Source organism: Drosophila innubila (assembly GCF_004354385.1).
Source record: "Drosophila innubila isolate TH190305 chromosome 3L unlocalized genomic scaffold, UK_Dinn_1.0 0_D_3L, whole genome shotgun sequence".
NCBI lineage: Eukaryota > Metazoa > Arthropoda > Insecta > Diptera > Drosophilidae > Drosophila > Drosophila innubila.
The window spans coordinates 5,203,178-5,228,240 of NW_022995376.1; the positions used below are offsets into that span (position 1 = coordinate 5,203,178).

At 32.1% G+C, this 25,063-nt stretch overlaps 2 protein-coding genes across 9 annotated transcripts in view; one reads left to right on the forward strand and one right to left on the reverse strand.

Moving 5' to 3' along the window:
• Nucleotides 1–198: 198 nt before the first annotated feature.
• On the forward strand, nucleotides 199–12,074 carry LOC117788748. Of its 2 annotated transcripts, XM_034627594.1 has the most exons (5): nucleotides 199–440; nucleotides 1,411–1,521; nucleotides 1,600–2,049; nucleotides 2,663–2,779; nucleotides 12,055–12,074. In XM_034627594.1, exons 1-4 carry the CDS (start codon nucleotides 273–275, stop codon nucleotides 2,771–2,773), a joined length of 840 nt encoding a protein of 279 aa, XP_034483485.1. In that variant the 5' UTR covers nucleotides 199–272; the 3' UTR covers nucleotides 2,774–2,779; nucleotides 12,055–12,074. The 2 variants fall into 2 exon arrangements, with proteins under 2 accessions (XP_034483485.1, XP_034483484.1); XM_034627593.1 differs by lacking the exon at nucleotides 12,055–12,074 and having other exon boundaries at nucleotides 2,663–2,922.
• LOC117788749 (protein boule) overlaps nucleotides 11,706–25,063 on the reverse strand; it is a 31,655-nt gene continuing 18,297 nt past the window's right edge. For 2 of the 7 annotated variants that reach the window (XM_034627596.1, XM_034627595.1), the window contains 7 exons: nucleotides 24,539–25,033; nucleotides 23,535–23,688; nucleotides 18,074–18,142; nucleotides 17,885–18,002; nucleotides 17,534–17,625; nucleotides 16,655–16,688; nucleotides 11,706–11,902 (listed from right to left, as the gene is read on the reverse strand). In XM_034627596.1, the coding sequence (XP_034483487.1) occupies nucleotides 11,772–11,902; nucleotides 16,655–16,688; nucleotides 17,534–17,625; nucleotides 17,885–18,002; nucleotides 18,074–18,142; nucleotides 23,535–23,688; nucleotides 24,539–24,660 (720 nt within the window). In that variant the 5' untranslated portion in view covers nucleotides 24,661–25,033 and the 3' untranslated portion in view covers nucleotides 11,706–11,771. Of the gene's footprint in view, nucleotides 11,903–16,009; nucleotides 16,340–16,654; nucleotides 16,689–17,533; nucleotides 17,626–17,884; nucleotides 18,003–18,073; nucleotides 18,143–23,534; nucleotides 23,689–24,538; nucleotides 25,034–25,063 lie in introns of those variants that run through there. The other 5 variants (XM_034627599.1, XM_034627597.1, XM_034627598.1 and 2 more) reach the window with 5 other exon arrangements.

The following is a 25,063-nucleotide window of genomic DNA, read 5'->3' on the forward strand; positions in this document are numbered from 1 at the left end:
ATCGTTGTTGTTTTTGTTCTTGTTCTCATTGTATTTCTTCTCGCTTGTTTTGGGCAGCAAAAGAGTGCACTTACAAGATGGCGTTAAATTACTCTCACTCACTCACTCGTTCGCTCTCTTTGTGCGTTCGCTTTGTAGCTCAGTAGCTCAGTTGATAGCTGAGGGATAGTTAGCTTTACATTCGCTTGCGGGATTTCACTAAGCGCAGTTCAGTCTGAGCTCAAACGGTTAACGGTTCAAGGTTTATCGGCAGTGATAACTCGTATCACATCATGATTAATAAATACTCGGCACTCTTTGTTATCTTCAGCATCTGCTGGTGCTACAGTGCTGGCAATAATTATGATCATTATGGCTATGATTCGAGCACAAGCAGCGAACGCATTAATGCCGCCGTACGTTGTGTTAACGTTCATCAAGCCAATGTGGATCTGAAGCAGGTGAGTCCTACTGAGGATTGCGGCATATAAGCAAGGAATTTATGGAGTACAGACATTATAGAATTAAGACTCATTTGTATTAATTAACCCCTTGTGAGCTGAAGGGTATACTTTAATGTATGTTGGGTCATCTTCCCACAGTCAGTTCGTCAATCATTTAATCAATGAGTCAATAAGTCAGTTGGGCGACTCACAGTTTCGTCTGTCAGTCAGTCAGTCGACCTCATGCGGGTCTCTAATTGTACCAGTTCCAGTCGCATTCGTATGCAAATCCAAATTGCTAAAAATGTAGAACATTACAGACATACGTTAGTGTATGTGTATTTATCGTGTAGATCGTACATTTATATCTATATATTAATACCATATACGTGTTAGCTTATGCGGATCTTAAGTAGTTTGGGAGTGCCAGTTAAGGGTAGGATGTGCATTTGAAGTATTTGTTTAATTCACAAAAATAATATTCTATAGCCGATGAGATTTGAATACTTAAAAACTTCATAGGAATCCAATGTATTTGGTATAACTCATACAGTTAGCTAATTTAAAAAAAAATCTGTTTACAAATAATTAGCATACTTAAGATATGCAATAGTAAACATTATTCCTATACCAGCTATATATTTTGAAAATACTCCTTTATCTGGTTTGGACTTACAGAATTTTGTAAAACTTGAATTCATTGAAAAAAAAATCGTCAGTTAATTTTTAAGAGTATTTATAATATGGGTAGGGATGTAAAATGTTTAAACATAATCTATTTTATATATATTTCAACTTAGATTTAGTGAGTTTTTCCAAGATATTCTTTGGGCCATAGTTTCAGTTATATATTATAGTCACTCGATTCAAACAATTCCCATTTTATGCCTACCTCAACAGAGTATAGGTCAGATAGAATAAACACCTCGATCGATGGTAACCTTGCATGCTTATAATTCGCGTTTATCTGTACAATTTTTATACACAGATGATGGGTCTCTGGTATGGCAGTGAGATTGTTATACACAGTCAAGATATTCCTGGAGTCTACGATTACGATACGTGTGTTATCATTCACCTGACAGATGTGACACAGCAGGTGAGTCTTGGGCTTCCCCTCTCTATCTCTCCCTTATCTATATCAAAGTGTATTCAAATGTGAAATTTGCGTGTTTAGGTTCTCAATAGCAATAGCTATAATAACAATAACAATTATGGCTACAATAACAACTATAACAATCGACATCAGAATCCAAATCCAAATCAAAATGAAATCAATTACGGACGCGCTTCGACCACACCTCAATATTTGGATCGTGATGATTATGTGCAACAACAGCAACTGCAACAGCAGCGCACAAAGTATCTACGTCTGGTGTGGAGCGAGCGGGATAATAATGTGGAATATACCTTCAACTATACGACAGATTCACCTGGCATCTGGTCCAACATTGGGGATCAACGTGGCTCCCTCGTCACCCTTAACAAGTACACTCAATTCTCGGGCACTGTGCAGGTGGTGAAGGCGGTCAATGATCATTTGGTGTTGACCTTCTGTGGCAATGATGTCAAGAGCTCCATTTACACTGTGGTCCTATCACGCAATCGCCTGGGCTTAAGTTCTGATGTGAGTTTTAATTATTTTTATTTTATTTATTTATGCACAACTAGCAGCAGTTTGGAAAGCAACAATTACTAAGTAAAAAACTGTAAGAAAATAATTTAAAATTAGATTAGAGAAAAAATTATAAGAAAAAAAACTTTTGGTACACTTAAAAAAAGATTGATTTTTATAATTAGTAATATTTATTTTAAATATTTTATTTTTTTAATAACAAGACAACTTTAAGAAAAAAAAAACCAAAGATATAAGATTTGCTGGTAAAAAGTGATGTTTTCACTTTTTTTTACATTTTTTTCCTAAGTGCATTTTCAAAACTATGAATTTAAATCAAAAAATCCATTAAGAAATATAATATTTTTTTAAACTTATTTCAAATTTTCTAGAAAAGTGAAAATTTGAAGGTTTTCTATATTTTTTGTAGAACTTTTGAGATCCAAAGCTTCACTAAAAAGGAAAACATCTTAATTTTAATATCATGATTTTAGTATTTACTCTTTGAATTGTTAAATTTTCAAAATTATATATTTAAGACAAATCTTCTTGATTTTAGTAAGCGATCTTTGTAAACCACTGTACTCCCTCTAAGAATTTTAAACCCCATTGTTGAATTTTTTAGGAGCTGCGCAGCATTCACAGTTTGCTCAATCGTCGCGGTCTCTATGTGGAGAACATTGGCAAGGTTTGCAACGCGGCGGCAACTTTGGGCGGTGGCATGCTTCCCCTTTAGTCTGTGGTGTCGTCGCCAGTGAGGCAGCTGCGTTAATGGACGCACAAGGAAGCACATATTCCAGCCATATTTTATGTTAATTTATCAATAATTTACTTACTTAAGCATTTAACTCTCGGTCAATACAACACTGCTAACCAAAACCTCAAGTCAAGTTTCCATTGCCTTAATTGTTCGTCTTCTCAATTAGTTGCCTAACCCCCCAGCTTTATCAACAAATAGACGACCGTCCATCCATGACGCACGTGAGGCCATACATCTAGTTACGAGTTCTATTATTTAAGTATTATATCAAACTGAACGTTGCTGTCGCAAGTATGTGCAGCACATGCCACAACAAGTGGCAGAAAAAAACAAATAAAATACGAGACTATAAATATAAGTAGTTAATTATAGTGAAAAAGAAAACAAGTCCATTGTGTGTTTTTGCTGGGAAAGGGAAAATGAAAGGGAGAGGGGTCTTACACTCATGCGTCATCGCATTAAGATCACGACATGACATCAATATTATTCATGATCAGACGATTATTTAAAATCAACTGATATAAGGAAAACAGACGCAGAGAAATAGAGACGGACTTGACGCTTTTTCAAAAACTTCAAACTCTCATAACTTTGCCAAAACTTAACCGATTTTCATGCGGAATATCATTTTGATCATTATTTGGCGTCTATTTTGATTCTGTATCAAAATCTTAATTACTTAGAAAAATGAATTTATTGGTCATCACTGTCAAATTTTTCCATACCAACCCCTTAAGACTTTATCAATAACTTCGAACTCTCATAACTTTGCCAAAATTTAACCGATTTTCGAGCGGAATATTATTTTGATCATTATTTGGCGTCTATTTTGATTCTGCATCAAAATCTTAATTACTTAGAAAATTGAATTTTTTGGTCATCACTGTCATATTTTTCCATACCAACCCCTTAAGACTTTATCAATAACTTCGAACTCTCATAACTTTGCCAAAACTTAACCGATTTTCATGCGGAATATCATTTTGATCATTATTTGGCGTCTATTTTGATTCTGTATCAAAATCTTAATTACTTAGAAAAATGAATTTATTGGTCATCACTGTCAAATTTTTCCATACCAACCTTAAGACTTTATCAATAACTGAACTCTCATAACTTTGCCAAAATTTAACCGATTTTCGAGCGGAATATTATTTTGATCATTATTTGGCGTCTATTTTGATTCTGCATCAAAATCTTAATTATAGAAAATTGAATTTTTGGTCATCACTGTCATATTTTTCCATACCAACCCCTTAAGACTTTATCAATAACTTCGAACTCTCATAACTTTGCAAAACTTAACCGATTTTCATGCGGAATGTCATTTTGATCATTATTTGGCGTCTATTTTGATTCTGTATCAAAATCTTAATTATAGAAAAATGAATTTATTGGTCATCACTGTCAAATTTTTACCAACCCCTTAAGACTTTATCAATAACTTCGAACTCTCATAACTTTGCCAAAACTTAACCGATTTTCATGCGGAATATCATTTTGATCATTATTTGGCGTCTATTTTGATTCTGCATCAAAATCTTAATTTCTTAGAAAATTGAATTTTTTGGTCATCACTGTCATATTTTTCCATACCAACCCCTTAAGACTTTATCAATAACTTCGAACTCTCATAGCTTTGCCAAAACTTAACCGATTTTCATGCGGAATATCATTTTGATCATTATTTGGCGTCTATTTTGATTCTGCATCAAAATCTTAATTACTTAGAAAATTGCATTTTTTGGTCATCAATGTCATATTTTTCCATACCAACCCCTTAAGACTTTATCAATAACTTCGAACTCTCATAACTTTGCCAAAACTTAACCGATTTTCATGCGGAATATAATTTTGATCATTATTTGGCCTCTTTTTTGATTCTGTATCAAAATCTTAATTACTTAGAAAAATAAATTTTTTGGTCATCACTGTCATATTTTTCCATACCAACCCCTTAAGACTTTATCAATAACTTCGAACTCTCATAACTTTGCCAAAACTTAACCGATTTTCAAGCGGAATATCATTTTGATCATTATTTGGCGTCTATTTTGATTCTGCATCAAAATCTTAATTACTTAGAAAATTAAATTTTTTGGTCATCACTGTCATATTTTTCCATACCAACCCCTTAAGACTTTATCAATAACTTCAAACTCTCATAACTTTGCCAAAACTTAACCGATTTTCATGCGGAATATCATTTTGATCATAATTTGGCCTCTATTTTGATTCTGTATCAAAATCTTAATTACTAAGCAAATTCAATTTTTTGGTCATCACTGTCATAGTTTTCCATACCAACCCCTTAAGACTTTATCAATAACTTCGAACTCTCATAACTTTGCCAAAACTTAACCGATTTTCATGCGGAATATCATTTTGATCATTATTTGGCCTCTTTTTTGATTCTGTATCAAAATCTTAATTACTTAGAAAAATAAATTTTTTGGTCATCACTGTCATATTTTTCCATACCAACCCCTTAAGATTTTATCAATAACTTCGAACTCTCATAACTTTGCCAAAACTTAACCGATTTTCATGCGGAATGTCATTTTGATCATTATTTGGCGTCTATTTTGATTCTGCATCAAAATCTTAAATACTTAGAAAATTGAATTTTTTGGTCATCACTGTCATATTTTTCCATACCTACCCCTTAAGACTTTATCAATAACTTCGAACTCTCATAACTTTGCCAAAACTGAACCGATTTTCATGCGGAATATCATTTTGATCATTATGTGCACTCTAATTTGATTCTGCATCAAAATTTTAGTAACTTAAAAAATTCCATTTTTTTCATATTATTCATATTATTCAAAATCTTTGTACTCTCGAAACATTGTCAAAAGTTTATAGCTCTAATAAAGCAGCATCTGCAAAATAAACTCAAATTGAATTCTTTTTAATTATTTATGTATTTTATTTAGTTTTATATTTATTACATACATTGAGTTCTCTCATATATATTTCATTTATTTATGTTGATGTTTCTTGTTGTTGGGTTTCATTAATTGTGGTTTATTTCTGTTGTTGTTGTTGTATGTATGTCTGTATTTGTGTGTGATTTCTTCATAGTGTTTAGATGTTACTCGTATTTGTTGTGTGTTACTCATGTTTGCCTTTATGTTTAGGTTTATAATTTCGTTTTAGATATCGATCGTACTTAATTTGTATAGTATTTAGCATTTAGTTAATATAATTCTTCTCTTCGTGGGTGAAATGTGTTTACGTTGTTTTTGTTTTCATTTATTATTAATTTTTACTTGTCTTTAAGTATCGTAATTAATCGTTTACTTAAAATTACAGCCTTTATAAATAATTATTTTTTGCCTTCCTTACATTTTTTCGTTCTTTACTTTTTGTATTTGAATTTAATATGTTTTTTCTATATACTTCATATTTCGCTTGCCATTGTACTACGTATCCGTTTTTGCCTTTCTTTATAATTGTTACTAAATATATATATATATATAGAGACCTTTTTTATGTATTTGAATAATTTGCACACATGTATATAATATATATATATACTTATATGTATATATATATAATAGTTATCTAAATATATATTCATATAGATTTTTTTACTTTTACTTTTATTTTTTATATTTGACAATTTCAGTTGGGCTTAGTGTCTGGCTTTGCTTTTGTTGTGTAGTGTAGTTTTGTTTTGTGTAGTTTTCTTTCGATTTTCTTTACTTGATTTTTATTTTTTACTTTTATTTTTACGTTTTGCACACGGAAGTTTTAGACTTGTACACATAAAGACCGCAAAAAAGTACACAAAAAATTTGTGACGTCTTTTTTTTTTAGATTTGTTTTGTTTTTTCTTGTATTTCTTTGGTTTTTTAATGCTTGGAATATGTTTTATGTATTTTTGTTTTTGTCGTTTTTCTGCCTAACTCAATTCACACATCGAAAACAGTTTGCTTTTCGTTTATCTCAAAAGAGAAAAATATATATTAATTATTATCTTTAATCTTTTTTTTTTTTGTTTTTACGTTTTTTTTTTATTTTGGTTTTTGATTAAAAAATATTGCAGCTCGAAAATGTAATACTTTTTGTTTACTATTATTATATTTATTATATTTAATAATTATTATTATTTACTCCTCTAGTTCGGTATCTTGCCTAACATAGAACACAGCAGAGATCAGTTGTGATATTTCAAGATCTAGTTCATTGTAATTACTTTTTTTTTATTTTTATTTTTTTTTGGTGTCCATCCTGTAACTGTAACTGAACCTGAACTGGTTCCTCTATGTTTATTGTTGTTATTGTTTATTGTTTATTTAAGTGTTGGGTTGATTTTCTCATATGTTTTACGTATTTCATGTCTCTACATTTTTGCTGCTCGGTATAATTTATATATATATATATATATATATGTATATGTATATCTTATGTACTTGTATGTATTTGTATGTATCTTTTGTATATATAGACTCTTATCGTGTGGTAAATTTTTAGCTAGACCTTTCGTTAATTTTTTTGTCTGACGTACGGAAGAATTTGGATACAATTTTCGTGTTCATTCGTGTCTTATATTTTTTTATTTAGCTAAAAGGTATAATTTATCTAGAAGTTATATTGTTTTTGCTAATCTCTCTATTTGCATTTACCATATAGCACATTAACTGGGCGCTACTTGTGATCGTGTGTGTGTGTGTGTGTGTGATGGTGTGTGTGTATTTACTTCAGCTGCACAATGTGCAATTTTATTAGATTTACAAACAAAAATTCGGCATTTTTGATAGATGAGAGAAATGAAAAAAAGCTTGAATAAAAATCTAATAATAAACAGAACCGTTTCATATTTAAATTTCACATCAAAATCGTTTAAATAAGTATAGCACACTTTTTGGAGAAATTGAGTTGAAATTAGATTTAGTAATAGTTATATGTCAGCAGAAGGCAAGAAAGGAATATCATTAAAATATATATATATTTCTTTTGTATATATAATCTGCAACGGCAGCTCAGTTATTTTTCAGCTTAAGACAACTTTTCCAGAATATATAGAATCGCATCAAATGTTACAATAAGTATAATAATAAATTCATTTCGTGTTTTTTCTTCATCTGTTTTTTGTTGTTGTTGTTTTTGTTTGTATATATTTCTCATATGTGTCTTGACTAAAAATACTCAACAATTTCGTTTACATGAAACCATTTTAGCTACAATTTATATGTTTTATGTATGTACTTATATAAGTATTTGCCATTTTTCACATTTTCCACTGACAACATGAAAGAATAAACCATTTTTGCAACCTATCAATCATATATATATTTTTTAAACGTTGCTTTCACCATTTGCCATATGTTTGTTGTTTTTGTTGTAGTTGTTGCCACACCCGAACTGCCTCGAACTATGCTTATATATAAGTATATATATATAAGAAAGTTTCCAAAAAAAAACTTCTTGCTGACAATATATATAAATATAATGATCCAAAAAATCGTATTGTATAAAAATGAAACTTTATTTTTATTTCAGTGGGGTGTGCGTGGGATTTGCCTCAACTAAAACTAACAACGATTTAATTTCTAATATGATAATAGGTTACATATGCCATTTAGAGGGTGGGAAGGCGTCTAAAATATGCACCACGCCTCCTTCCCCTCAAGCTACGCCTTTTTTTTGCTATATACTTATGTAATGCACCTGTGAGTGTGTATTATTATTATTTTTTTGGGTTTCGCAGTGCGCTCATCTAATATTTGTCTTATAGAGTTCGTTGCACGTTTATTATTGTATTCTGTATTGAAAAATGGGGTGGGAGAGGGAGAGAGGGTGAGGGAGTGGAGCGCCAGCCACTTTACTCATATGCATAATTAACGAGTCAATTGGTATTCAATTGAATTCATTCATTATTCACTTAGTTTATGGTTGGTTAAACAGCAGCGCCTCTCGAGTTCTCTTAAAAATTCTTCAATGAATTTACAATATTTGATTAGGACTATCTCAGAGTTTGAATGTATGTGTATGTGTATGTGTTGTATGTCTGTGTGTTAATCACATTCTCTTGTGTATGGTTGTGAGGGTGTCTTTTATCTATCATAATATTGCTCTATTATATTTATGCATTACTCGACTCGTATAATTTGTAGTAATTATTATTAATATTAATATTTATATTTATATGCTGCCCAGTTTAAACTTTGCTGTTCGACTAATAAGTACAATATCATAAAAATAACACTGTATATTTTGTTCTTTCATTTCTGTTTTCTTTTTTTTTTTTACTTTTGTTCTGTAAATATAAATATATATAATATATATCTCAGGTTTTCCATTTATTAAATACAATATAATATAACCATATAAACGCGCTCGCTCACTGTCAACTGCAAAATCAAATCCTTCATCTTCTTCGTCATTTTCATAATAAAACCATTTAACAAACTTTGACTGCCTGTCTGAACCACTTGCACCATCAAAGAGCCCCTTAGCCATTCACCCCTCGACTTCCCCGCATTAACCGTTACTTGCTGCACGAGCGACACCTGTGTGTGGCATTTGAAAAATTCGTAAACTCTTTTTTTTTAATTAATATTTTTTTTAGTTATTTTTTTTTAGCGTCAGTCTTGTGTAAATTAAATTTTACTTCAAAAAACGTTTTAACGCACACACACAGGCATTGACGCACTCACACATACACTCTCAACGCAAGGGCGAGTGGGTTTAAGGGTTAGGGGTTGAAGGTGGTTGCAGCTTCCTTAAATCAAGTGCGAAACGCACGCGCGCTTTTTTTTTGTATATGTGCGTATGTATGTATATTTAAAATGCATATATATATATATATATATATATATATATATATATATATACATATGTATATGTAGTATATAAGGTTTATTCAATTCACACGTAGACGTTTTTTTTAAAAATGCATTTTTTCTTATGTAAAAACGATTTGACTTGTATTTTTTTGTAATTAATTTACTTCTCATTTAATATATATAAATATTTGTTTATCTTTTACGACGCCATCGAGATATTGTTCTGTTACACGCATACATATATATATATATATATATTGTAAGTATATAGATCTATATTAATTAGTTTATTACTATATTCATTTTGTAGCGCCTCTTCGGAAGAGTTGTGAGAGTTTAAGAGACGAGTTTAGCAAATAAATAATAAGAATTATAATTGAACTACATTCAGATTATATAGAGGCTGATTTTTCATATATATAAATATGTATATTTATATATGTATGTATATGTTTATATGTACATTTACAATTATGTCTATATGCATATGTTTAGGTGCTAAGTAGGCGCTCGACTGTATGCGCAATACCCTTGCAGCGGGTCGTCACGACTATTAAATGTATGTGAACAGACCTTACTATAACTATTATCCATTTAACTGCAAGAGTATTTTAAGTTTCGGATTAACCGAAAATTCGCATTTCATTGCTTTAATTTCCATCTCTTTATGCTTTTCTTTTTTGTTTGCTTTGAGTGTTTTTGAAGTAATATTAGAGCTAATTTGACACAACCGTTTAATTCAACTATTTAAATCGTATAATTCTCTGAAATTGCTAGACTTGTCAGCCTGTTGCATGCTACACAAAAGATTCGTTGCACGTTTCACTTGAATGCATCCTGAAAGTATGCTACAGTTTATTGCCGCTCACCGTATACGTAATTGCGTATATTACGCATACGCAGCGTGTGTGCTTGTGTTGTATATTAAACGACAACAAAATTAAATAAAGAAATACAATAATAATAAAATAATTTAAAATATTTTAACAATCAACAGAAAAAAATAAAGAAAACTCAAATGGATTTTCGTTTCGGGCTCTCTATTTATTTGTTCGACAATTATTAAAATTGGAGGGTAACTTGTAAATTTAGAAGAAAAAAAAAACCTCTAATACATATACACACACAGAAATGGGAAACGTAATTTAGTCGCAATTATATGGCCATAAAAGGTTGAGTGCGAAAGTACATAGATAATAAGAAACGTTAAAAATTTTGAAAAGTGTGGCCCAATGTTAAATGCAGACCTTTTACATATGTGCAGATATATATATTGATATATATATATATTTATAAAAATGACTAATCGGAACGCTTGGTAACCGAACCCGAAACATTTGGCCAAAACGTTCTCTTCTTTTACTTCATCAGGTGTATCCTGTTGTTGTTGTTGTTGTTTTTGAATTGAATTCATCATTAGGGCTACAGTTGAATCAAAGGACAAAGGATAGCAAGACTTGGTCTGGATGGCGATGACGATTATTTTCTTATAGGGGGATGGTATTATACTGTTATTTTGTTCATAACGGGTGTCTCAAGAATTTCTGAAGAAGTTTGGATATGCTTTGGTTTTAGATTTTTTTTGTTTTGGTTTTCTTTCCCCCACTTTAGATTGTGTGCTTTTCACTCTCATTTTATCTCTCTCTCATCAAGGGAAACGACGTTGTCCTGCTTTTATAACTTCTTCTAATTGTGCTATTTGCTTCTCCTGTTGTTGCTGTTGCTTTTGTTGTTGCTGCCTATCCTGATTATATATATTATTTTCAGTTTTGCTGCTGTCGTTGCTCTTCCTGCAACTCTGCAACTGCAGCCCGTATTGAAATTCTAGTTTATAAACGAAAACATCGAACAATAGAAACGAAATACGAAAACTATAGAACAATTTGAACTCGTAAACAAATTAACGAAAAAAAAATCAAGGAACTATTTTTAAAGTGTGCATGCCAATTTTTGTTGATCCTCCATCTCTTCTCTTTGGTCGCATATCTGTAGTAGAATGTTGTCTGCTATTTTTTCTTTTTTTTTCTTCTTTTTTTTTTGATATTTTCTTCTCTTTTGTATTTTGGCAAGTCTTCTTTTGTCTTGACATTCTTCTGCTTTATTTTTTGTGTTGCATGTGATGGTGTTGATGTTGATGTTGTTGTTGTTGTTTGTTGCTGGTTTGTTGTTGTTGGTGTCTACATGGACATGCGCCAATTGGTCACCGAAATGTTGCTCTTGTTGTTGCCGCGATTGTTGTTGTTGCTGCCATCGTCGAACTCCCAAGCGGCATGCGGCGGAGCATGATGTTGCATCGGTGGCTGGGCTTCTACTTGAAACAGTTTTCAAAACATATAGATAAATCAAACGAATAGAAAATAAATTTAAAAATCATCAACATCAAAAATCAAATAAATAATACTAAGACAATTGTTGTTGCTGTTGTGTTGTTTTGCATTTTGCTAAAAATTATTTAAGTAGCTGTTGCTTTATTGTTGCTGCTGTTTTTTTTTTGTTTTGTTTTATTTTTTCTGTTATCTTTCTTTTAGCTCTTTTCTCGCATTATAATTTGTGTCTTATATAGTTGTTAAATAATTGTGATGATCATGTCGCTGTTCACTTGTTAATTATATAATTATATGTATATATATATGTATGTATATGTGTGCTCTATATAGAACTAGAGCTGCGTTTTTATTTAATTATTATTTTTTTAGGTAGGTTTTTACTTAGCACTAAAAACGTTTCAGTTTTTTTTTTTTAGTTTAAAATATATGTATATATATTTGCTGTTTCTTTTCTGATTTTTCTTTTACTTATGCTTACGTTTTATGCCTTTTGCTATGATATATATATATATATTTTATTTTTTGTTCATCTTTTTCAATTCTTACATTTTCACGTTTCTCTAGCTTTTTGCTGCTTTTGACTAATTTGTGTTCATTTTTAATATGTATATATATATATATTTATATATATGTATTTATGCATGTATATGTAGTATACAATATAAATATTCACTATATATATATTCATTCATTTATGCATGTATAAACTTAATAGATTTGACGATGGGACACAATCTGCTTACTGCGATCAGTAAAAACTTAAGAACCTTCCCTCGAGTCAGACAATAAATTGAGTTACAAACAGTTACAAGTTATCTTTAACTTTATCTTTATCTTTATCGTTATCTTTATCTTATTCATTTTGTATGTATGTCAGCAAAAATGTTCATAATAATTATGCCATTTGTATATATATATTTAAATATATATATACTACATATTTCGTTTTTAATTTTTTTAAATTTTATTTATTGTTTTTCTTTTGTTTAACCTAAACAATTTATTTATGAATTTTTGCTTTTTGTTTTTCAAAATATCACGTATATATCTTAAGTTATGCCTTGGATTTATTAGTTGCTATCCTGTAGGTGTGTCTGTGTGAGTGTATCTGTGTGTATGTATGCGTTTGTATCTGTGTGTGTGTTTTGGGTCTGCTAACAGCATTTTTCTTTGCACTCGTCTGTTGCTTTTAAGTTGAAACAAAACTGAATAATTTAACTAACTAAAATCCCTCGACTGGCTTAAGTACACTCCCATGTGTAAGTGTATTAGTATGAGTGTGTATCTGTGTGTGTGTGCGTGTAGTTTTCAACTAGAGCATATAAATTATTCAATTATTGCTTTTATTTTCATTCGCTTTTGTTTTGTTTTGTTTTGTCATTTCTAATTATTGTTACGATTCGATTTAAAAATTTGTTTTTTTTTTCATTCATATTTTAACTATGCAACAATTTAGTTTTTTAACCTAACAAATTTGTCAACAAGTCCAAGTAACTGCCGCTGAGGGCGTGGCAGGTGGGCGGGCTGCACAGACAACGTTGGCAACGTGTGGGGAGTGGAAATGGGGAAGCTGCTTCAATTTGCAGGTAATTTGTGAAACCGCTGGGTTCGATTTGTATATAAGTGTGTGTGTGTGTTGAGTATGTATGCATATGTGTGTGTGTGTGAGTTGTCAAATAATTGTTGTTAAGGCAAATACAATTCAATATACAAATATATGTAAATAATTTCATTTGTATCTCACTTGTTTGTTGCCAATTTTGTTTAGATTTTTTTCTAATGCTAACGTTGCCACTCCCACCCCGCCCCCAGTTGCAGCAGAGCCTCCGCAAAAATTTTTTAAATAATTTGTTGTTATTTGCATCGTTTTTTTGCCAAGATTTAACAATAGTTTCGTAACAAAAAGAGTTTTAAATAATGGAAAACAAAACAATATTTTTCTGCAGAGATTTTTTTTAACCTTTTACTTTCTTTCACTTTTTGCTTAGTTTTAGTATTTTAGTATTTTATTAAGTTATTTTTATATGTAGGTATTTAGCGAAATACTCGTGTAACACACACTTATTGAGTGTGTATGTATTGCTTTAGTTATTTTTTTTTAATCTTTTGTTGTGTTTTTTCTTTCTTACTTTCTTACTTTACTTTTTGAATAGTCTCGCTATGTACTAGGCATATATTTAGTATATATATATTTTATATGTATATATATGTTTTTGTATATGTATGTGTGTGGGTTTCTTTTTTGTATATATACTTTCATACTTGTTGCTCTTTTCAGCTAGCATATTTTGAATATCTTTATTGTATAGGTTTGTTTATTTTTCTCTTGTCGCTTATTTCAGCTATCTTTCTCGTTTCTTTTATGCTAGTTTATCAATTTTTGTTTGCCTTTTACTTTTATTTCGTCATCTTCTTCAGTATTTGCTTTAAGACTACAATTTCGTTCAGTTTTACATATTTTGCTTTCTTCTTTTTGCTTGGCTTACAAATATTTGCATTCTATATAACTTATTCATATATTTATATATATATATGTATTTATTTATTTATATATGTATTAGTATGTGTGTATGTGTGTGCGCATGCTTTGTGCTGCGGTTTGTTTTGTGGTAATTTTTTTTTTGTTGCTTTTTTGCATATTTTTTTCTTTCATGTTTTTTAAACTTAGTTACATTTCTTTTTTTGCTTTGTATTGCTGTATGTGTATAACAGTTACCGTTATCATTTACAGTTACATTTATGTATATAATATTTTTGTGTGTTTGTGTGTGTGTTGTGTGTGTACTTCATATAAATTAATATTTATGCATAATTTATGTCTTTAATTTTTCGTTCTGCTGCTGCCCGCCCCCTAGCCCCCAATTTTCTCTATTCCCCACCCTGTTTTACTACACACTTTATCGGCTTATTGACTGCTTGCCCCTCTCTCTCTCTCTCTCTCTCTCTTTTGCTCTCTCTCTTTCTTTTGCTGCTTGCAGTGGGTTGCTTTAATAAATAATTTGCTCTCTCTCACATTTACAATTTGTTGTTTTTCGTCTTACATTTTCCCAATTTTCCCCCCCAACATTATTTGCTTGCAACATTTTGTCGCTTTTGCAACTTTCATTTATCAATCTTTCTTCTTCTTAATCCCCCTCTCTTCCCTCTTCTCTACAGTCACCCACCTACGCTAATTGCACATTATTTCATGTTTCGACTGGAACAGTCAGCCTTAACCCCCCTCCCTCTACCCCATACGCTTCTTTTGGCCATGTTCTATCAACTGAAAACATAAGCTGCTTATACTCTCGGTATATGTGTGATTGTGTGTGTCCTTGGTTGTTATTGTATCTATGTATCTATGTGTCTATATACGAGTATCTATAGAAAGTGTAGCTACAATTTTGTGGATGTTGTTGCTTTTTTGGTAGCAGCTGCCGCTGTTTAATGTTTTATATAAATTCTATTAATGCTTTGTTGTAGTTGTAATTTTGTTGTGGTTGTAGTTAGTAGCATCAGTATGTTGTAGTTGTTGTAGTTGTAGTTTTTGCTGTCGTAGTTGTTGTTGTAGTTGTTGCTGCATCCTCAAAGTTAACAGGGATAAATGCCTACAAGAAACAGTCGAAGAACATTTTCAAAACACATACATCAACAATACTGCCAGTGTGTGTGTGTGTGTGTATCTGTGTGTGACTACTACATATGCATTTTTATATATATTTATACATAAATATATGTGTGTGTGTTTGTGTATAGCTACAACAAGCAAAAACACAAAATACATAATTAAATTGATTAATTCAAATGGCCACCAAAAATAATTAGCTAATGAAAATTGAAAGGAAAAAGTGAAAAGTGAAAAATGTATACAAAATAATGCTCCTATACAGTTCCTATTATTAAAATGACAAAAGCGTATGTGGGCGTGGCATTTCACTAATAATTTTTAATTAATTAATTATTAATCAATTATAATTGACGCCTAGAGCGTGCGTATGTGTGTGTGTGTGTGAGTGTGAGTGTTAAATTAATATAAACTAATATTATAAATTATAAATTAAGCAATTAAATTAAAACTAATTAATTGTTGTTGTTGTTGTTGTTTCTGTTGCTGTAGTTTTTGTAGTTGTTGGGCAACTGTCGAGTTTTTTTTTAGCGGTTTGCGTAGTGCGAGGGGAGTTCGAAGAGCATCGTTGTTGTTGTTGTTGTTGTGGCAGCTGTATTGTTGTTGTTGTTGTTGTTGTTGCTTCAACTGATGATTGTTGTGGTAGTTGTAGTTGTTGTGGTGGTGGTCGTGGTTGTTGTTGTTATAGTTGTTGTGGTTGTTTTGGGCAGCTCTCAACGTAAAATTTGGCGACTACGAAAAATTGTTTTGTTGTTGTTGTTGTTCTGGTTGTTGTTGTTCTACTAGTTGTTGTTGTTTTATGGTTTTATTTAACCTTTAACCGCGTTGTAGTTGTTGTTATAGTTGTTGTTGTTGTTGTTGTTGTGCAGCAAGAACCGAAGGAAAGAATGAAAGAAAAGAAAACAAAGCGTATACAAAGAGGTGTGTGGAAAACTACAATAATAACGGTAAAACGACTAACAGCAATTACTGCGAGCAATGCAAGCTAAAGGATAGAGATAGATAGATACAGAGAGAGAGTGACAGAGAGAGAAAGAGTGATGCAAGCGGTGTTCTACACAGGCAGTGTAAGAAGTAGTAGAAGAAGAACAAGAAGAGCAAGACGATGAAGAAACGTCGCTTTAATTACCTTGATAATTTGGAGGCCAGATGGTGGGTACATTCTGTGAACGAAAATAGAAAAGGACATTCAAATTAGTTTATAGTGTTGAAAAATACAAATTAAGAAAAATAAACTATAGTAAATTTTAAAGGAATTTTAATTGGCGCCATCTATCGGCAACTGTATCTACCGAAATAATGTTCAAGGCATAAAATTTGATATATATATATATATGCATACATATCTTAAAGTAGTATATAATTTCTAATAAGACTAACTTCTCTAAAGAATAACTTTACTTAAGTTCAACTTCTTAATAGCCCAACATCTCGATATCTTAATTACCGATAGCTGAATTATAGGATAGTTGGTATATTCTATACTTTAACTGCTCAAACTATAGCCCAACTTATTTTATCTTGCCGACATTTGAACTTTTGAATAGAAAAATTTTCTAAAACTTTTTCGTTTTTCTATGTGCAAAGTTTTCTTAAATTTCTCCTTTATAGACAACTTTTGTATGTTTATCCTAACTTCTGTATAGCACAAATTATTTAGAGCTCAACATTATCCTCTACACATTTTTTTTCCGTACTTAAAAATATATATTAATTTTCCACTGTTGGTATTTACTTAATAGTCTTTAATTTATCTCGTTAGCTCACGTTTGAAAACAAAAGTTGATTATACCTTAAAGTTAGAGAAGAGATCCTAACGTGTTATTGATATTCTGACGAGTAGTTTCTTCGGAACTCCCATTCCAATTTTAACGAATATACAATATACAAAACTTGATCATAAATTAATTTTAAAGAATCAAACCAAATTTGAGCTTCTATCCCATTTTTAATAAGTATACAATATATATAAATTTTTTTTTTTTTTTGTATGTATTTTTTCACTTACCATTGGCACACTGTAGTACTGATAGAATGGCTGATATTGCATGGCTGAAGGTGGGTAGATGGCTGGCACACCAGCGGCTGTAAAGTCAGTAACTAGTGTTGATTAATTTGTCCGGCGAAACAAAGTTTGTTTATTTGTTGTTGTTGTTGTTGTTTTTGTAGTTGTTGATGATGTTTTTATTTTTTGTGTTACGAGAAGAAGAAAGAGAGTAAAAAATGGAATATAAAAAAGAAAATATTGATTTAAATCGAACTAAGGGGCCGCTATAAAAATAAGTGAACTCAAACCTAAGGCCAGAGATGATATTGCGATATCTTTATCGTTATCGTTCGGCTATCGATAACTACTCACCTGGCGGATAAACGGCAGCAGCGAACTGATCCATCGGGATATTGCTGATCGGTGCCGGCGGTGTGGTGGTATAATAAACGGCTCCATTTGTGGCCACAATCGATTGCAGCGGATTTGGCTAAATTACAATTCGGGGGGGAAAATCAATGTATCTGCATTCTAGTTGCTAGATAGATTTGTATCTTTTACCCAACTCACCTGCTTCTTGATAGCCGGCGCAATGTTCAGTTTGCGATCACGCAGCACAACGCACTCACCCTGAGAGCGAGAAAGAGAGAGCAACAGAGAGGGAGAAAGAGAGAAAAAGCAATATGTAGTGATGAGCAAATACATTAGAAAACTGTTAAAGAACTTTGTCACTCAGTGTAAATTGTTTTAACGTGTGTGTGTGTGTGTGTGTGTGTGTGGCATTATCAACAGACAATGCCAAACGAAATTCAAATTGGAAAATATTCAAATTCATATTCAAATCCAAAATCGAACGCAGCAGCATCAATAATAAAATTCTCAAGAATAAAAAAAAGAACAACAAAATTATTTATGTATATATTAATTAAAAGGCATCTTTTGTATTCAACATTTACTTGAACTTTTCAGTTTTTCTATCTGCTTTTTATTTTATTTTTTTTTTTGGTTTCAGAGCCCAAAAAACTTGGCCAACAGATTGAAGAAAAACACGTGCCAAGCCAAAAAAAACCATTACCAAAAAAAGTACGATTATGTATGCATGTGTGTGTGTGTGTGTATATTATCTATAGCGTATGTGTGTAATTATATTATTGTTTATTACGAAATGTCATGTACTGCAGCTCGAATTGAATCGAAATGAACAATGTTTTATTTGCTTTTTGGTTTTGGTTTATTTTCGTTTGTTTGTTTTTTATTTCGCGGCACACAAATCAACAACAAAACTCATAAAATAAACACATAAAAAATGTAAAATTTAACTTGAATAATAAATCAACTCAAGAAAAGCGTTTTAAAACAAGCTATTGTTTCAGTTTTTTTTTTCAGTTTTCGCACTTATTTCATCAATTTATTTCTATCAAACGAACACACCCGAAACAATTCAAATAACAACTTTAATTTAATCATAACGCCAACACCAAAATATTGTCAAAAATCAAAATAAAATGTACAGTTCAAACAAAAGTTAAATTGTGTAAAAACTAACCTTCAAAATTGAAATTGTCAATTGACACTTGTTAGTTGCATAGTTTAGCTGATTAATAACTTAATTTACAAGAAGCTACCTCACTGTTCTAAGTTTTGGAACGATGTTGCCACCTGATCGAAAACTTTAATTTATTTCTAATACAGCCATATCAGTCTAACTAGTGTTTTTAAAAGGACTGTACTGTACTTGACGGAGGTTGCCACCTAGTCGACATCGCTTGATTTCTAATTAGACCTAAGCTAGTACGCCTAAGTAAAATAAAAAGTTCAGAAGTTGCAAAATTATAGTAGCTAGCTTATTAAAATTTTCTACAAAAAAAGAGCTAAAGTATTTTAGGTACTAAGAGAGGTTGCTTTGTCAAAAAGCCTTTATTTCGTATGCAACTATGTTCTATTAAATTCTTTTACTGCTAAAAAATTTCATTAAAGCATGAATTCTAGTGAATAATCTAACAATTCATTTTTGTTTTCGATAAAAGTATCAACCTTAGTCCAAAATAGCTTCAAATTCTATCAAATTTTTTATAAACCGTTGAAAATAACCGCTTTTTCTTACTTTCCCTTCTCATTATTGTCACCCACACTCGATAGCTTCCAAGTACTATCGTTTAAGAGTGCCATCTCTAGTCTACGCCAATTCCGTCAGCCATTTAATGGTCTTCCCAATCTAAGAGCTGTCGCAACTGTCTGTTATGCCCGTGTACATGGGTCAGTTTATCTTTAATTGGCAATTAGACGCTGATAGCCGCAGCGATTTGCACTTGAAATGCATGAAAAGCCAACACAAAGCCACGCCCCTCCCCCTTTTTCGCCTCCGCCTCCGCCTCAACCATCATCAACCTCTCAATGTCCTAAGCAAATGTTTGCGGACGACAACAACAGCTGCTGCTGCTTTTTTCCCTTAAAGTTGTTAAACGACTCGAGGCCTACATTTCATTCTTTTCTGCTTTCTTCTACTCATTTCGCTAGATATTTTCTTATTCTTTTAGGCCATTCTGGCGTATCCTTTGACCGCTGCAGGGCAAACAGACGCCCCTTCAAAAGTATAAAAGACGTCCACACACAAGGATAAGACGTCCATAACAAAAGACGTCCGACCCACAGTGATGAAACGAGAATTGAAGTAAGACCGCTTGCTGGATGTAGGGGAGGGGTGCTGTAAGGGGGATGCAGGGGGATGCGGCCACAGCCCGAGACCCACTTCTGTTCCACTGTCTTGGCTGAATTTAATTAAGAACCCTTTGAGGGCTTCCATATCCTCGGCTCTTTTGTTTCGCACACACACACCGACACAAAAAGGACAAGAAGACGCTCAGTTATGGTCCTCCTTCCCCCCTCCAGCTTTTCTCGCCCTTTCCGTCAGCTCTAGGGACAGTTGGTCAGTTGGCAATGCGCCTTAATAAACGCATTTTGACCCAAAACGAAGTCAAAGTTACATTTCAATTTTGCTATTGACAGAAAGCTTTGAAGTGTGCTGTAGGAGTGTGTGTGTATGTGTGTGTGTGTGCGGTGTATGTAAGTGTTAATTATACAGTTAGTCAACTAGTTATTTTGACAAATAAAAAGTATTTCATTTAAAAAAATATTAGTTTCTTGGTTATTTAGAATTTATTTAATTTAATCCTTTAAGAAAGCCATAACTTAAATATAAAAAAAAGGTTAGTTTTTTTTTAAAATAATAGTAAAATAAAAAAAATAGTTAAAATTGATCATTATGAATAAAAAAAACTTATTAAAAATCATTATATTATTAAGTATTTTGGATTTAAATCACTGCGGACGGTAGTCCGCGCTAGTGACGAACTATTTCTATTTTTAACTATAATTATTATTCTTTTGTAATGTATATATTACTTTGAATATTGTTCGTCTTAAAATTGGATACCAAAAATTTTGGGGCATCTAGACTTTCGTCACTAGACTTTTACCTCGTGATGAGGTTTTTTTTTTGGATTTCTTTTACGAAAAAAAATATCTTGAGTATCGTATTATAAATTATATTTTAAAATAATAATAATTGCTATAGCTGGCACTATTTTTTAAAATAAAAAACCAAATATGCAAATTTTCTTTGTCAAAATAATTACTTGACATACTTTCATATGACATAGTGTGGATTAAGTGCGCTATTAAAAAACAGAGACACAATTGTTAGTAGAGGCACCAATAGATGAGTCGAGTAAGTGTGTGTGAGGGTGTGAGTGAGTGAGATAGCACGCTAATTAACTACAAGAAAAGTGAGAGGAGAATAGCTAAAAGGTAAACTAAACTGTGGACTCTAAAAAGAGGCTCTACAAGGCTGTAGGACTGTAGGCTATAGGCTGTCAAGGCTTTGGACGTTCTATTTGGCAGTTTGTGGCTTAAAAACTTGGTAACAAATGAAACTTTTGATAACCGAAATTTAATTAGTGCAAATGTTTAGACATGTGTGTATAATGTGTGTGTATTGTAGGGGTATATATATGGCTGTGTGTGTGTGTGTGTGAGTGTTGTATGCACATTAAAATCTCGTTAAACGATGCCACGGCTGTTGGCAGCATTGTGTGCAGAAATCTTATTGTTGTTGCTGTTGCCTAGAGGCGTTTACTAAGGACACAAGCACAAAACACACAAGTACATATTTATATATACACACACACATACACAGAGAGAAATTCAAATGTGTATGCGTGCAACACACAGAGAAATGTGCAAAATGCCAGCAGCGCAATAACAATGCACATTTAATGACAAGTGGAAAACTTTTTCACTTAATGTATGCCACACAAAAGGAGCTGCCCTACAGCAGACAAAGAGAGACAGAAATAGAGAGAGTGAGAGAGAAACACAGCTGCTGTTGTGTTATGCAATGCTTAATCAAAAAGGCAGCTTGAAACACACAAGTTCATTTCTAATAAGGTTCAGTTTTCGAAAACCAATCACAGAACTTGACTTTATTTAGGCAAGAATGAAACCCGCTTTTACCCGACTTGGTCAACATCAGCATTGGCAGCGCAGCTGTGTGGGTTTTAGCCAACTGGGAGCGATTGATTGCCGCTGAATATTCCCCCAAGTCCGCGCGTACAATGAACTTTTATGGCAACCCCCGAGATAATCAGGAATTTATAATAAAAATAGAAATTAAATCAATTGAAATTATATACAGTTAAACAAGTAACTTATTTGACAAAGTAAAAAAGAATAAAATATATTATAATATCATAAATAAAAAAATCAAAACAAAATACTTCTTTTTGCAAAAGTGAAAGGTTTTACAATATTTAAAATGAAAAAATGTTTTATTTGTATCTTTTTCTATTTTTTTTAAGAAAAAATTTAATAATAAAAATGAAACTAACCCAAAACAAGGAGTTTTTTTACCAAATATTATTCATTTTGTCAAAACAATTACTTGACATACTGTATATATATATTTATGAATAGTTTATATATACGTAAAGTTAAATATCAAAATGCACTATGGTCTAGTCTAGAACCGAGCTGAGGCATATAATAATTATGTAATTAGCTAAAAATTGAGTTATTTATTTAATTGCAGCAAAACTGGTAAACGTATTAAAAACAAACGGTGCAAAAAAAAAAGAACGAACTCAACTTTGCAACAATCAGTTGTTGGCCTATCGATAAACATCGATGGGAGGGGTGTTGTTATCGAAACACACACGCAACGTTTTTACGCACAACAACAAATACAAGAAATTAATGGGACAGCCCTCGCAAAAGCGAGCTATCAATTATTTATATATATAATGTATATATGCATTTACAAGGACTTGCAATTGATATCGTACTAAAATCTATGTTAAGTGATTGTGTGTGGATTGTGTGTGTGTGTGGATTGTATGTGAATTGTGTGTTGGCATAATATATGATAAGAATGTAACGTAACGTAACGTAACGCAACGGAAACGTAACTCGAGAAACGTAACTCAACAAAAACGCAATTAGAAGAATACAGAAATACATAAGAATTACAAAAGTGCCGTTCGTACCGTCGATACCATCGATAAATCACATATCGAGTACATATATATATATGTACACTCATTCATATTGAATATGAGAGACAGAGAGAGGAGAGATCAGCAGTTGTGGGTGTGGACGACGTCACTGAGTGGTTGAGTGGCTCTGAGTACTCGAGGTGGTTGCTATACACAACTCACCGCACCGCACCGCAGCTCACCACACCACACCACACCTCACCTCACCTCACCACACAGGGTCAGGTAATGCCCTAAAAGATCGGAGCACATTATAGCGTTTCATACTTTCAGAATGTATTGTATTTTTTTGCTGTATTTTTTTTTTTAGTGTAGTATGGTGATTAAACTGTGAGTGAGTATGTGTGTGTCTGTGTGTGACTTTACCGGTACAAAGCGCATCGTATAAAACAATAATCGATAATCGATAAGTCGATGGAAAAAATTAAACACAGGCGACATTAGCAACATTAGCGTAAACAATCGGTACTTACATCCGCCTGCAGTCTTTGCGCCTCCTGCTCCGTCTCAAATGTGACAAATCCGTAACCCTTGCTGACTCCGGCGCGATCCACAATGATCTTTGTACTCTTCACGGTTCCATAGGCGCTGAAGACGCGTGTCAGATCAGCCTCGGTGGTGTCGCCGCTGCAATGGAAGCAGGAAAATAAGTTTAATAAATTTCAATTAACAATAGTTAATATACAAATTAATTGAAACTAAATAACATTTAATTCATTTTTAATTTTATTAATAAGGAATCTAATCTTCCAGTGCTTTTGCTCATATTTTTAAAACTATAGTTTTAGACTCCTCAGAATATCCACAGAATTTCAGTATTGAATTTAATTTTAATATTTATATTATAATTGTTAAAATAAACTTGAATACATTTTTGTATACTTAATAACAATTTCTAGACCGACTCTAATTAAATATATTTAAAAATGTTAGATCTTTATTCTGAAAAAATATAAAATCTGTTCCATTTGCTCAATTTTAATGATGAGTCACACAAATAAATGAATAAATATTTTTCTGTAAATACATACTACGTACGTTCAAAATCAACCAATTTAGGCTTATGAATGCAAAATGATAAACTTTTTTTTTATCAATAAAACACTTTATTCGTCAATAGCAGCAAAATAATTAAATTCATGTGTTGGAACAAATGACAACTTATAAAGATTACAGCAAATTAAATATAAGACCCAAAAAGAAACAAAAACTGTAAAAACAATTCATTACAACTTGAAAGTTCCTTTTAAAAATAAAATATAATTTTAAATGGAAAAAAAATTTAATTAAAATGGGCATGACTGTGTATATTTTTTAAAATAGAAAACTATGCAAACTGGATAATAAAGTGCTACTGAAAAGGGATTAAAAAAAATTGTTTAATCGATTTACTTAGCGTTTATAGATTTCTATAGATTTTTGACCTGTCTGACATATAGATAGATGGGCTATATTTATGTAGACAGGAAGAACTCACCTTATGCCGCCCACAAAGATGCGATTGGGTATGAGTGTGCCATATTTGGGCGCTGCCAGTGGCGCCTCCAGTGTGCCAGCTGGCGCTGTGGCCGCCGGTGGGGCAGCTGCGATCTTGTGCATCTCGGCTGGTGTCGTCTCCAGACGAAAATTGGCTCCAAAGGGCAGAATCTTGAGGCTGTTCTCCAAACTTGGGTGAGCACGAAAAATCTCTATCTCCTAATAGAGAAGCCTCTCTCAAAGGTGCGCTGTTGGGTTGCAGTGGTGCCTACTGCTGGTGGTGGTGGTGGTGGTGATGTTGTTGTTGTTGTTGTTGCTGCTGCTTCAGTGGTGCCTGTCTATTGTCTTCTTGTATAGTCTAACACGCATGCATGTAGAACAAAGTTAATGATTATAACTAATGTGACGTCTTTACTTTGTGTCTCCGCTTTTCCAGGCGCGTCTTTCTGCTCCTCTTCTTTTTTAATATATATATTTTCTATATTTTTAAACAAATCTGTAAAGAGAATGAGAGAGAGAGAGAAAG